This window comes from Sciurus vulgaris (genome assembly GCF_902686455.1).
Source record: "Sciurus vulgaris genome assembly, chromosome: 5".
Lineage (NCBI taxonomy): Eukaryota > Metazoa > Chordata > Mammalia > Rodentia > Sciuridae > Sciurus > Sciurus vulgaris.
This window is the reverse complement of record NC_136465.1, coordinates 171,695,672-171,710,665: the sequence shown is the minus strand read 5'-3', so window position 1 is coordinate 171,710,665 and position 14,994 is coordinate 171,695,672. Positions and strand designations below refer to the sequence as shown.

At 42.4% G+C, this 14,994-nt stretch overlaps 1 protein-coding gene across 1 annotated transcript in view; it reads left to right on the top strand.

Annotated features, from left to right (window-relative positions):
* FAM227A (family with sequence similarity 227 member A) overlaps nt 1-4,399 on the top strand; it is a 63,293-nt gene extending 58,894 nt beyond the window's left edge. Inside the window, exon 18 of the mRNA XM_079140780.1 lies at nt 3,430-4,399. Coding sequence (XP_078996906.1) covers nt 3,430-3,559 — 130 coding nt within the window. The 3' untranslated portion in view covers nt 3,560-4,399. The remainder of the gene's footprint in view (nt 1-3,429) is intronic.
* Nucleotides 4,400-14,994: the final 10,595 nt, after the last annotated feature.

The following is a 14,994-nucleotide window of genomic DNA, read 5'->3' as shown; positions in this document are numbered from 1 at the left end:
AAGTGTGATAACAGCTCGCTCATCCGCGGCCTGCCCGGTGCTGAGCCTTAGGCCAAGCACCGTTCAGACACTCCTGGGGGGTGAACCTCTCAGCAGGTGGGTAGCGTCTCCGGCATCTCACAAGGCACAAACCCAGGGTGAGAGAAGTCTCACCACGGCCACGGGTCCTAAAGAGGCCTCCAGACCCCCTCCCTGCTCCCAGGGGCCGCAGCCGGAAGGCCGAGGACTGGAGGTGCTGTTGGGTGGCGGGGACAGAGGGAGGCCGGTGCGCGGTGTCACTGGCCCTGAGTCTAGAAAGATGGGCAGGTGTCTGCCAGGCTGAAGGAGGGGGCCGAGGAAGGGGGCTGGCAGCTCAGCAGGCAGCAGCAGGAACAGGGACCCGTGGGAAGAGCCGCCAGGAGAGCCGGAAGCCCCGGGGCTGCTCCTGAACTGGCCATGAGGGTTTACACGAGCACCTCATTTCCTGGGGCCTCTGAAAGGTAGTAAGCAGGGGGCACTCATGTGGTCAGATTTGGCACCAGAGATTGAACCCAGGGGGTGTAACCACTGGGCCACCTCCCAGGCCTTTTCATTATTATTATTTTAACTTTTGAGATCTTGCTAAGGGTCTTGCTAAGTGGTTTAAGGCCTCTCTAACTTGCGGAGGCTGGCTTTGAACTCAAGATGGTCCCATCTCAGCTTCCTGAGTCTCTGGGACAGATCTGGCATTTTGAAAGTCCTGAAGATAATAGTAGAATGAGACAGACATTATTACCCCATATACATGCATGAAAAAAATTTTTTTAATATTTATCACTGTCAAAAAAAAGATAATGAAAAAATTTTCAATACCACATATTACTTTACTAAAATTACTCTAAAATGTACACATTTTTCCTGTTCCCAAATGAAATTGATGTGTACTTACTAAGAATAACATAAAATAAAATACAAAATTAAAAAAAGAAAGAAAAAGAAAGTCCTGAAGCTAGTTGGGCATGGTGGTGCACACCTATGATCCCAGCCCCTCAGGAGGCCGAGGCAGGAGGATTGCTAGCCTCAGCAATTTAGCAAAGCCCTAAGCAACTTAGCAAGACCTAGTCCCAAAAATTTTAAAAACTGGGGATATGGCCCAGTGGTTCAGTGCTCCTAGGTTCAACCCCTGGGACTCCCCCTACCCCCCAAAAAAGGGTCCTGAAGGCAGAAGGGAGTTCATATGTATGTTTTGGGAACTTTTGAATTCTCCCACAAATATCTGCCTTCACTGGATACCTGGTCTGTGTCTCTCAATCAGGACTCCTCAGGCTTTCTTGCTCTGGTGTCCCTCGGTCCCTAATAATACATTAATTATTAAGAGTGTATACATGTATTTCTGTACTGATATACTGTGTGTACTACAGGATGTATAGAAAGATAGAAATTTAAAAGAATGATATAAAAATAGGCAAGGAAAAGTTTCAGTTTCTTCCCCAACAACTCAATGGCTCCACTTTGTGGTAGGGTGGCTACTGTGCCTGAGCCCCAGGTAAAACAGGCAGGTAAAGGGCTCCCTGTTGATTCCCGCACAGGAAAAGGTGGGGGAAGGCTTCTACTCCCTGCCCCACCCTCTGTTAGCCCTGTGACTTGAGGACAGATTTTCTACGTTTTTCGTTTGGACTTGTTTCCTGTGGATGGTTATTAGGTGTGAAAAATCTAACCTGTATGAAATAAGAAGATCATATTGTTGTTTTCATTTTTGTAGTCTTTTCAAAACTTCTTATGTCCCTTATTCCAGGACTCCTTGGGCATGTGCTCCGGTTGAGAGCCCAACCCAGGGCTTTGTGGTTCTCTGGGCCCAGGAACCGCTGGCCTCTCCTCCCAGGACACAGCTTGCTCCCAATCCACTGCTGGGCTCAGAATGGTGACGCACCGGAAGACACACAAACTCATCTACAGGGACCAGCCCTCCAGGCTCCCAGGGCTTGGCATTTAGATGGGGCACAGCATGGGTCCAAAAATGTCCCTCTAGACGCCTGTCAGTCACTAAGGACTGGTGACCCAGCCCTTTTGTGGGAAGTGAGACAAGCACACCTGCTCTTTGTGATGAGTACTAGAAGGCAAACTGAAGGAAAATGACCTTTGCCCTGTGTTGGGCACATTCCATAGGTTGAGCTGCTTGTGCAGAAGGGACCTGTGAGGCCGGTCTGTCTTCTCTGCGGTTCAGGGAGTCTGGGGCTTGTGTGTAAAAATTTAAAAATTTTTAAATTTTTGTTTTTACTTTAATTAAAGTAATACATATTCATCCTCTAAGAATTGAATAGAGAGGTAGCTCCGGGATCAAACCACCTGGATTTATTTTGGTTCTGCTTCCTGTTTTGGTTCTGGGATGGAGCCCCGGGGTGCTCTACCCCCCTGAGTTGCGCCTGTATCCCTGTGTATTTTTGCACTGAGACAGGGCTGAGGCTGGCCTCCGTCTTGAGGCTCTCAGGCCTCTGCTTCCTAAGTCCCTGGGATTACAGGTGTGCACCACACCCAGCTCATGGTGTAGGTTTTCATCTCGGCTCCACCCTGACCTGCTAGCTGTGAGGCCCTGAACAACGGCTAACCTCTCTGAGTCTGTTTCTTCATTTGTAAAATGGGGATGATCGTGGTATGGATGTGGTAAGGTTGCTATGAGGATGAAATTGCTCAAATATTTATAAATCACTTAGAACAGCACCTGATGCAAAGTAAGAATAGAAGTGCTTCTTAAATTACCAAGTTAATGCTTCGGTAAGGTGCATCACAAAAAAGCCTGCCTCTTGCTGGCCACCTTTCCCCATTTCCCTGCTACAGCAAGTTTCACGTTCTCAGTGTAACTAAGCACTGCGCAGTTCTGGCTACTTCTTGATTTTTCAGATACGCAGTGGGCTGACCCTATAATTTGGTTGGCTCATTAATCAGCATGATGATACAATCAAACTATTGTCAGCTGAGCCACGGAGGTTGTGGTCATTTTTCTTTCCTTGCAAAATTTCAGCTCTCCTTGGAACTAAGTCTGTCTGCCTATCTATTTGTTTTTCTCTCCTTTTTTTGGTACCAGGAATTGAGCCCAGGGGAGCCACATGCCCAGCCCTTTCTATATTTTATTTAGAGACAGAGTGTCGCTGAGTTGCTTAGGGCCTCGCTAAATTGCAAAGGCTGGCTTTGAACTGGCGATCCTCCTGCCTCAGCCTCCTGAGTCACTGGGATTATAGGAGTGCACCACCGTGCCAGCTGTCATCTGCCTACTTTGATTTGCCTATTTTCTTATTTGCTTTGTTTGATTTTGCCTTTTGCTTATGTACTGATCACACTTCACCTCCTGTGCATGGGCTGACTCCACAGCCTTCTTGCCCACTTCACCCTAGGTGGTCAGTTTCTAGGTTGTTTACATGACCTTGATCACACTGACTTTTTAATCCATTTGTTTGTCTTTATGTTCCTCTGCAGAGAGGCAGAAGTCTTCAAGAAGTCAAAAGCGGTGCAGAAAAATGAGCTCTCGTTCCTCAGCCTCTCCCCTTGCAGCTCAGGGGAATCAAGCCTGACAACGGAGCGAATCATTTCCAGTGAAGGCAGCTAGATTCCATCTATACAGGAGTGAAAAGGAGAAACAGTACTGCAACTTGGGACATGTCAGTCATTCCCAGTCCATTTGGATAAAGAATATTATTAAAGTTCACTCCTGCTGTGGGCCAGTCAGAATTTAAATGGCAGTTCACTCCTCCCTTTAGGCATATATTTACTGAAGCTTTCATTCATCACATATGTATTAATAATAGTGTGATATAATGGGTACTAATGTGTGTTAATCAGAGTAACCTGGGGAGACAACTCCCGCTGCTGAGTGCTCCCGAGCCCTTCGCAGACACTCCATCTACCCTCCTGGAGCAGTCTGAGGTAGGTGCTGTCGCCTCTCCCCACTCCCAGGAGGAACCGGGGCTTGCAGGGGTCTTGGCGGCCTTCGCTAGGTGTCTGTCCTGTGCCCTCCCCACACTAGGCTTTGCAAATAATGCCGAGGAAGAGAGGCACAGTCTCTGACCGCAGGGTGCTGTTGATCCCAAGGAGGGCGAGGGATGTGAACACCAATAACTACATTAATGCTTTCAGAGAGATAAAAATAAAAATGAAATAGGGTGGGAGGTCGGAAAATAGTGGAGAAGTGCTGGGGAGAGATGGTGACCAAATTCTATTGTTATACTGTGTGCACATTCGAATATGGAACAATAAATCCCATCATCATGTACAACTACAATGCACCCATAAAAATGTGTGGGGAAAAACCAAAACCCTAGTCTAAGAAATGGGACTCCAGGGGCTGGGGTTTTGGTTCGTGGTAGAGCACTTGCCTAGCATGTGAGGCACTGGGTTTCATTCTCAGCACCGCATGTAAATAAATGAATAAAATAAAGGTCCATTAACATCTACAAACATTTTTTAAAAGAAATGGGGCTCAAAAGGGGAGGGAGGGATCACAGAGAGAGCTACAGAAACTTGATTGTGAGGGAAATGTCCCATCACCACGAAGGCTCTTGGGCTCATACATCCCCCGTACCTTAAGGGCTTTCTCACATATGAGTTATACTTCAGTGATAGTACACACGCGCGCGCGCGCACACACACGTATTTCCCAACTCTGTCCATTGAAATGACCTAGAAATAAAGACTGAACCAGCTGCAGTGACCCAGCCTCTGGTCTTGAGAAACTATCCACACTAAAAGGATCCAAGGATCCTGGCAGAAATAAGTGTTCCCAAGTCCAGGGCAGGAGAATGATGGGGTGACCTGGAACATCTCCCCATACCAGTCAACAAGACAGCTGCTGACAAAGTCCTGTCAGAAATATACAGGAGCCTATTTAAAGAGGGTTCCGTTTGCTGGATGATGACCATTTGGGCACTACTAACACTAATAAATGATAATAATTGCCATAGATTGAAGTACATCAAACATGTTTTCACAAAGTTTATGTTGTTACTTTAAAGAAACTAATCGATCACCATCGAAGAACCCTAGGGAACCAAATCATTATTTTGAAAACTGGTAAATCCAGGGAATGAATGAGCATTTATCATGCTAGTGCCACATAAACCATGTCACCAGATGACCAGATAGAAGGCAAGGGGAAGTTTCTCTTCAGAGACATTCCAGTTAATAAATTAAGGAAGAATGATAGAATTAAAATATCACCATTTTGTAAGCTAGTGGGTTAATGGATCTAGGCTGACCATTAATGGCTGCTAACATCCCCAAAAGATAAGCAGCTGCTAAATGCCTCCAGATGGCAGACCTCAGGACCACCTATAAAGTAATTAGACCTGATCTGATCTGGACTCCAGGTCCAGCAGGAAGTACGGAGGACAGAAGCACACAACTGTAAAATCCAGGCTAGAGAAAACTCCAGGGGAGGTTATTCCCTTCTTTTTAGCAAATAAGTTTCCAGAGAAAATAGAGAATCTATAGATTAAAAGAGATTTAAGGGCTGTGGATATTGCTCAGTGTCGAGTGCTTGCTTAGCATGCATGAGGCCCTGGGTTCAATCCCCAGTGTAAAATAATAATAATAATAATAATAATAATAATGATATTTAAAAGACAATCAGGCATGGTGGGACCCACCCCTCTAACCTTAGCTGCCCCTATGATATCAGTGACTTGGGAGCCAGAGGTAAGAAGACTGTAAGTTCAAGTTCAGCCTGAACAATTTAGGGAGACCTTGTCTTAAAAAATAAAAAGGACTGAGAATATTGCTCAGGGGCACTGGGTTCAATCCCTAGTACCACTAAATAAATAAATAAATAAACATCAGTCCATTGCAATTTATGGCCATTATCTAGATCCTGGTTGGAAAAAAAAACTTTTGAAAATACATGGCATTTCTGAGACAATTTGATATTTGAGTGCTGCCTAGACATTTGATATTAAAAAATATTAATTTTTAAGTGTGATAATGGTATTCTGATTATGTTTAAAATAGTTCTTATCTTTTAGAGATATAAACTGAGATATTTACAGAGGAAATGATATGATGGGATTTGCATCCAGATAATATGGGAAGAAGAGAACGGAGGTATAAGGTGAAATCAGACTGAGCCTGTGTTGAAATTGTTGCAGTTGGCTAATGGGGTATGTTCTCTTACTCTTGTATATATTTGAAATGATCCATAGTTTTTTAAGTGAAAGGCATTTACTAGGGAGACTTCCATGTCTGCATTAGGCCTTATTTCATTATTCCGTTGCCTTTTCACTACAGCCTACGGGTGAGGTGCAATTTTCTCTGTTCTCAGACTGAGGCCCTCTTGGCTGAAGCTGCCTGGCTTTGACTTTCAGTGTCCTCTTAGCACTCTCCTGCCCTCTCTGCGGCCCCTCCCATTCTCCACACAGCAGCCCAAACACTTTGATTCTCATGACAACTCAACTCAACTCTTCAAGTGGCTGGAGGGCTGGGGTGGGGGAGCTGGAGCATACCGGAGGCCCTGGGCTCAGGTACAGTAAGCAAGAAGAGAAGAATTATGCAAACAGCTGACGTTGTCACTGGCTTGGGGGCCTTTCCCATGTGCACTGACAGCACATTGCCATGAACACAAAATAAAATCACACGTGAATACACAGGGTCCCTGTTCAGCATGGTTCAGAGCACGGACCCTGGAGCCAGACCCTGCGCCCAGGCCAAGTCACTCTGCACCTCCGTTCCACCAAGTGTAAAGGGGAAGTAAAAATAGTTCCCACCTATAGTGTCCTTGGGAGGAGTGGGTCACTCAGATGTGCAGAGCTTTGTTGACACCTGGCATGCTCTCTGTGTTGGCTATTATCATGGTCACCAGGTGTGTGGCGCCAGGAGTGAGCCGTGCCAGTAACAGACCACACACATTTGTGTCGGAGTTAACTGAAGAACAATACATTCACAGACTGCACTGCTTTTAGCAGTGGCAGTTCACCAAATACTTGTGTGTCACTTGATAGTCATAAGCAGGACAATCACAAGTTCTCTTCTTCCAATCTTAATGACTGATAAAACACTCAAGTCACACATCACACTTTACACACACACACACACACACATATACACAACGCAGAGGGTTAAGGCACCAAAGGGGTTCTCGAGGCTGAGCTGAGGCAAAGGCAGAGAGCCCTTCCGGTGCAGTCACTGCAGGTGGTCAGAGTTGCTAAGAGCAAGACTTGTTCTAGGCCAGAGTCCTGTCAGCTTGGAGAGTCAGATTGACACTCCGGTTGGGAGTGGGTGGTGCATGGTCAGCATGGGCATGAGAAACCCTCTGTGACGAGGCCAGAAGGGACAGAACCAGAGGTTTGTCACTATGGTGACTTGACAGAGCAAGGCCAGTGATGAGTGACCAGGTGATGGGGTCCATGTGTCATTGTGTCCAGTCTCATGACAGTGTTCCTCTTCTTATGGACCTTGGGTGAGGGGATTGCTTCATTCAGTGGCCTGTGTGTTTAATAAGATCGTGGGCCTGATTTTTCCAATGTGGGATTGCTACACCCATGCCTCCACGTGCTTCTGATTAATAAATTCACTGGTGGCCGTTTTTATAAGATTAATTTACCAGTTTGTGCCTTATGGTTGTGCTAGGCAGATGGTGGTTCTTTACTTATACAAACAGGGCATAGAGTCATTTCTAACTTAGCACTTGTTCTCAAAATGGAGTAAGTCATGGCAAACTACTGTTTTATAAAAATGGAGTAACTCACTGAGCGCGGTGGCACATGCCTGTAATCCCAGCAGCTTGGGAGGCTGAGATGGGAGGATTGAAAATTCAAAGCCAGTCTCAGCAATTTAGTGAGGCCCCAAGCAACTTAGTGAGACCCAACCTCTAAATAAAATATAAAAAGGGCTGGGGATGAGACTCAGAGGTTAAGTGCCCCTGGGTTCAATTTCTGGTGGAAAAAAAAAAAAAAGAGAGAGAGAGAGAGACAGAGAGAGAGAGAGAGAGAAAGGAGTAATTCAGGTTAGAAAACCACTGCTCTCTATATCATGCACCATGTCCACAAATGCGTGCACTCTGGGTCTCTCCTTTTTGATTCTGAGAGCTCCATTCTCCCTGGTACTTCACACTGCAGAAACATTTGCAGCTCCCAGCATGAGCCTCTGGGTTCCTTTGCCCTTCCCACCATGCCCGACTGGGTCTCCCACCCAGGGTGAGTCACTCCCCTGTGGGGCTCCCACCAGGGAGAGCTCTACTTGATTTGCAGTGGCCTGTCAATTCCTCTTATCCGGCCCCCGGCACTGATTACCTGTTTCCAGCTACTCTGCAGACTCTTAGTTTTTAAGGACAGGGACCTGTCTTTATCTCCAAGCCTAATGGAGAGCTGGGACTGAGCAATATTTAATAAATGTTTATGAAATAAGCAGTCACAGGTGCTCTCTGGCAGCTATGTGATGAAGCTGGAAGTTTTTCAGATTGGAAATAAACCTGAATAAATGAGAAAGCTCAAGATACATTATGTGTCATTTATATTATATAAATCTATAAATAGCATAATATATAAAACATTTGTATATGTCACATATGAGAGTGTCTGATAAAACGTGCTTGGTACTAGGGATTGAATGCAGGGGTACTCAAGCACAGAACCACATTCCCAGCCCATATGTGTATGTCTCTCTCTCTCTCTCTCTCTCTCTCTCTATATATATATATATATGTATATATATTTATATATTTTAATATTTAAATATTAAATATTATATACATATATATATTTTACATACATATGTAAAATATTTTTCTTTTTTAATTTAGAGACAGGGTCTCACTGAGTTGCTCAGGGCCTCGCTAATTTGCTGAGGCTGGCCTTGAACTCAAAATGTTCCTGCCTCATCCTCTGGAACCACTGGGATTATAGGCATGCTCCACTGTGCCTGGCCCAAAACATGTTTCATATACATAACAATTAATTGAGCTTCTCATTTATATTAAATTATATACACATAACACATATTAATATGTATCAAAAGTTTATTCAAATGGTTATTTATAAAGCAAGTTTAAGCTAAGCCAGAAATCATTTGTGCCTAGATATCTGAACTTCTTTAAAGCTTGTTCCAAATAACATCCTCCTTTAAAGGTTATATGCACATGAAAATAGATTAATTTCTGAATATAAAGTTAGCATGATTTTTAAAAAAGTTTTAAGTGGTTACTGTTATTTTGTGTAACCCCTGGAAATTCAGTTATGCACTACAGGGAAGCAATGTTTCCGTTCCCCACGGGCTGTCTAACGCTTGCTGTTGCATTTATTGCAATTTCTGTGAGTTGTGGTTTTACTTTAACTTTTCATTCATCTAGAACTTGTCTGTAGTCTGAATTTTTCTCAAAATAACACTGAAGGTCAGTTGAAATTAGTATTATGTGAGCAAAAACAGGCCATCTAACCACCTAGCTACTGCGCATCGGAACATGGTCAAATAAAACGTTTATGAATGAAAAAGGCACATCAGAATAAAAGACAATGAAAAACAAGTGCTATCTTAAACTGGAGGGAATATCGTGTCAATCATGTCTCTTAGGTTTGAATGACTTGTTGATGGGACTACCTCTCCCAAGAACTGTGGCTTGCCAGTCGCCTTCGTGTCCGAGTGCTCAGCTCATGACTTACTGCTTTATAGAGTCTGTTTTCCCTGCTGGACTGCAAGTTCTCTGGGGGGAATTGGCACAACATTTTCCACAAGCCTTAAAATTGTATCAAGATCCTTAAAACTGTCTATACCTTTTGAATCCGTTATTATACTTCTGGAAATTTATCTTAAGAAAAGTAATCCAGCTGGGCACAGTGACTCATACCTGTAATCCCAATGGCTCAGGACAAGTTCAAAGTCAGCCTCAACAACTTAATGGAACCCTAAACAACTCAGTGAGACCCTGTCTCTAAATAAAATATAAAAAGGGTAGGGAATGTGGCTCAGTGGTCCAGCGCCCTTGGGTTCAATACCAGGTTACCAAAACAACAAACAAACATAAAAAAGATAAGTAATCCCAAATATGAAAAAAAAAAAAAATATATATATATATATTTTGCATATATATATGAAAGAGTTAACATTAATTTATAATATCTGATGTTAGAGAAATTTCGTTTGTAAAAACAGACATACTAAGGAATATTATGTATTATGCAGCCCTTTAAAATTATGCTTAGTGGTAGAGTACTTGCCTAGCATGCTTGAGGTCCTGGATTTCATCCCCAGCACTGCAAACAAAAACAAAACAAAACAAACAAAAGAAGTGGAAAATGTTCATTAGAAAGTGAAAGGGTAGGGCTGGGTGTGGCTCAGGGCTAGAGCGCTGGCCTAGCATGTGTGAGGCACTGGGTTCCATCCCCAGGACCACATAAAAAAACTAAATAAACAAAATAAAGATATTGTGTCCATGTACAACTAAAAAATTTAAAAAATATTTTTTAAAAAATAAAGTGAAAAGTGTAGGAATTGAATTTATGTGAAATATATATATAGTGTAACTTAATTTTTTGGTTTTTATTAATCAGTGCTTTGAATAAAGAAACTTTTTGGCTTGCATTTTTGTTTTTAGTTTGTAAACCAATAGATGATTTTTTTCACACCTAACCCAGAGAGTTCTTTTTGAAACAAACAAACAGAATAAAACATTGAATGGGCCAGGTAAGGCTGCACACACCTATAATCCCAGTGACAGAGGAGGCTGAGGCAGGAGGATCATAAGTTTCAGGCCAGCCTCAGCAACTTAGCAAGACTTTGTCTCAAAAATTCAAAATAAAGAAGGAATGGGGAGGTAGCTCAATGGTAAAGCACCCATGGCATGGGTTCATTCCCCAGTACCTAAATAAATAAATAAACCAATGGATGATGTTTTCTTTCTAGTTTCTATTTCTTTTTTCTATAAATCTCTAGGAAGTCCCCTTAGGTTAATAAATGCACACACTGTACAATGGTTATTATCTCAGAATATTTATTCCCCTGCCAGAGGCAATAAGCACCATATTTGAAATGTCTACATACACTAGAAGTGTAAGGAAAATGGGCATGGCAACATGGATGAATCTAGAATACCAAGAGAATAAGAAGGGGATTGGAATGTTCAAAGAATGCCAGAGGTGTTTTACTAGTCAGCCATTTATTCTACAAAAAAGTACTGAGCTCCAGTAAGTACCCTCTCCTGAGTCAGCCTGTCTCCTCTTACTACCTGAGGAACCAGCCACTCAAGAGACTTGGCCTAGCTGTGCTTCTCCAGCCACCCAACTCACACGTTCCCATAGTACTCTATCCATCATTGTAACTGGAGGAGAACAAGGGAAGACTCCGAATTAAGAATGTAACCAGCACTGTATGAACGGCAGTCATTTTAAACCTGCTCGCAGCCAGAAGAGCAGCCACTGAGAGGCACAGGGCTCAGCAGAGGCTCCGAGGGCCTCAGTCTTGGAGGTGCATGAATGGAGCAATGCAGTGTGGCTCTTTGTAATATCATCAAGCACTGACTTCCTTGCATGAGGGATGGCCCACAGCAGAGGAAAACATTTTTCCCTCATGCTTTGGAGCATACATTTGAGAAATGATATTTGTCTTCAAGAAACCTGGGGTTGGGGCTGAGGCAGTGTTTAACAGTTTCTTGCTGAATACTTGGGAGAGTGTATTTCACATTGGTGGAAGATCTCAGAGGTGAATGAAGCTGTTGCAACCCAACTTCCCAGGACCGGAGCAAGAATCATGAATGCCAGCTTCTGCCCACCCCCAAGACTATTCTAGACTCTCAGATACCATTAGCCATCAGTGAGTATTATCCCAAAGGCTCCTCCTGGGGGCTTATGCAGCACCTGGAATAGTAACTGGCACAAAGTAGGAGCTCAAAAAAACATTTGCCAGGGGCTGGGGATACAGCTCAGTTGGTAGAGTGCTTGCTTAGTATGCACAAGGCCCTGGGTTCAATCTCCAACACCACCAAAAAAAAAAAAAAAAAAAAAAAAAAAAAAAAAAAAAATTTGCTGAATTGTTGCTGTAAACAGAATATTACCTTGAGTACGATTTCTCAGACCTGAGTAGAACATCCTGCGTGGTAGAGAGGAATGTATCCTGCTAAAAGACCAACCTCGTTTAGAACATAGGCAAAAGTACCCGAAGCTAAGTAGACATTTACATGGCAAAGAACAAAAACATTTTTCGGGAGGGAAGACAATGGGAGGTGAGACCAGGTTAGAAACTAGACAGTTCCTGTGAGAGAACCCCCACCCCCGTCAAGAATTTAATTCCTTAAAAAGATTTCCCCCTTGGACTGTGGGAAAATGTACATTTGGTAAACAACTTAAAATTCCAGCACACTCCTGAACTGATATAGCCAAAGATTTCATGTCCTGAATACTCTGGTCAGTTTGGGTGGTAGGGACTTTTGGGGAGCAGTACTTTGAAAATGTAAATCAGTTCCTTGTAGGCAAGTGTGAAAGTTCAGAATTAAAGACAGGATAAAAAAAAGAGAGAGAGAGAGAAAAGAGAGAGAGAGAGACAGAGAAAGAAAGAAAAAGAAAAGAAAACTGATGTAGTTTAAGTTGTTATAAATAGAACCATTCATTTAAAGGAGTTTGGTCTTTGGTCTATTGAATTTGAGTTGGTGAAACATTCATCAACGTTTCCCTTAGAAATAATTATTAAATGTATTAAATAATTATTAAAATGAATTAGATTTATAAATATTGAATAATTAAGAGAAACTAAATTTTAAAATGTTATTACTTTCAGAAAGTTGGATGTTAATTTTAAAAAGTGCCTAGAATTTACCTATATTTTTCTTTATATACTGTAATGTTTTCAATAAAATTTGATGTGATAAGAGACAGCTGGTCATCTGTGCATGTGTGGGGTGAAAAGAACCCCCAAATGTAAGAAGTGGAGTTTAGATAGGGCAGCTGCATCTCTGTCCTGCTGGAGAGAGATGGGGGCTGGAAACTTTTACCTCTCTAATATGAATGGAAATATTCATGGGGAATTAATGATCCCTGGACAGGGGAGAGGCCGACTCTGAGTTTAAGCCATGACAGTAGTACTTCCTGTGACCGCCTCTGTACTGTCTATGATCCTCTCTGAGGTTGGCATCTTGTCACTGAAACCCAGCACCCAATGCCTAGCACATTGCCTGACAAATATGGGTCAATGCATCTCTTCTGAATGAAGGAAACATGTTTAAGGGAAGATCTATCCAGTGACACTATGACACTATGTGCGACAAGCTCACCTGCCTCCCTCCCTCCCTCCCTCCTTCCCTCCCTCCCTTCCTTCCTTCCTTCCTTCCTTCCTTCCTTCCTTCCTTCCTTCCTTCTTGTACCAGGGATTGAACCCAGGGGCACTGAGTCACATTCCCAGCCCTTTTTAAAATATATTTTATTTAGAAGCAGGGTCTCACTGAGTTGCTGAGGCTGACTTTGAACTTGTGACCCTTCCGCCTCAGCTTCCCAAGCTGCTGGGGTTACAGGCATGTGCCACTATGCCCAACTCCTCCTTTAGTTCTCTATCAAAATTTCTCAAATTTCACCTCTTAAAACTCCAAGAATGTATATCCACAGGCAGCAGTTTGAGGCCACCTAACTGTACCCACTGGAATCATGTGCCTTTATTTGGTTATAAGATAGTCGTCCACAGAGGGGCAGTATAGTGTAATGATTTAAAATTCAGGCCTTGATTATCTCCACTGTTTTCTTATTTTTAGAAGACAAAAATGACACAAAATTTCATGGAGAAATTGGTGGTTCCCTGAAAGATTTTTAAAAATGAGGTGAGCTATATTATCTGGTTACTACTTAGTATGAAAATTCTCACTCCACATTTTGGGTAGGAAAGTCAAATTTTGCCATATAGGATTAAAAAAAATATATATATATATATATATGTGTGTGTGTGTGTGTGTGTGTGTATACATTATATATATAGTTATTTATCAGTGTCTATGGCTCTGAGTTTTGTGTTAACTTAGAGATTTTTTGTTATGAAATAATAAACTTCCCCATGTTTTCTTCTAGTACTTTTATTATTATATTGTTCAGATTAAAGTTTTTTATCCATCTGGAATTTATTTTGATATAAGTTGTGAAATATGGCTTCAATTTTATTTTCCTTCCAGATGGCTACCTAGTCATTCCAACACCATTCACTGAATTCATCATTTCCCCACTAATCTGAAAGCCCACCTACATCATTTTCAGAATTTTTGTAGGATATGAAACTCACATGCTTTTGGCCCTGATTTGACTGCAAAGGACTTCACATGCACTTTTCAACTCCTCCAGGGCTTGTCTTTGTTTTAAAATATTTTTAAAGTAGTATCTAGCCATCAATATGATATCCCAACGAGATTCTATCCTAACTTCATGAATTTGTCATTACCAAGCTCATTTCAGTTTCTTTCTTTAAGTGTACTGCACACAACCTTCAAATATTATGAACATTTCTCTCTCCCAGCTGTCACTACACCAAACTACATATGTTAGATTTCCCTAAATCATCTTACTGTGCTCTTTACAGCTCTTCCGTACTCTGTTGATGTCTTCATCTAACAAGTTGCTCAAAACTTACTATAATTATTTTAGGTGGGGACTCAAGAGTGGAAGCCTATCACCAGTTCCTTCCAAAGTGGGTATTAATTTCCATATAACAAGGACAGGTTGTATTTCTGGAAAATAACAGATTTTGAAAAGCAATGGCAGCTATTTGTTGGCTCTTTAAACAACCCACCTGGGAGGGGGTTCAAAATCCCAGCTGCAATTGTGGAAATTGCTTGCTATTTATTTCATCAAAATGATTCAGAGGAAGAAGTGCTGTCCTCTACCCGGTCTTGAACCCAAAGAACTGTTTGCATAGATACTCGTTCCAAGATACTTCGCAACCTCCACCTCAACAGATGCTCTTTCAAATGTTTCATGACTCCTCCAGTCAGTCCCCATTTAAGGGGAGAAGAATGAGACCGCACGAGTTGGCTCTGCTGGCGCGAAGGCAGGCCTAAAATTTCTATTTAAAAGCGGAATCAAAACATGTTTGTCTTCT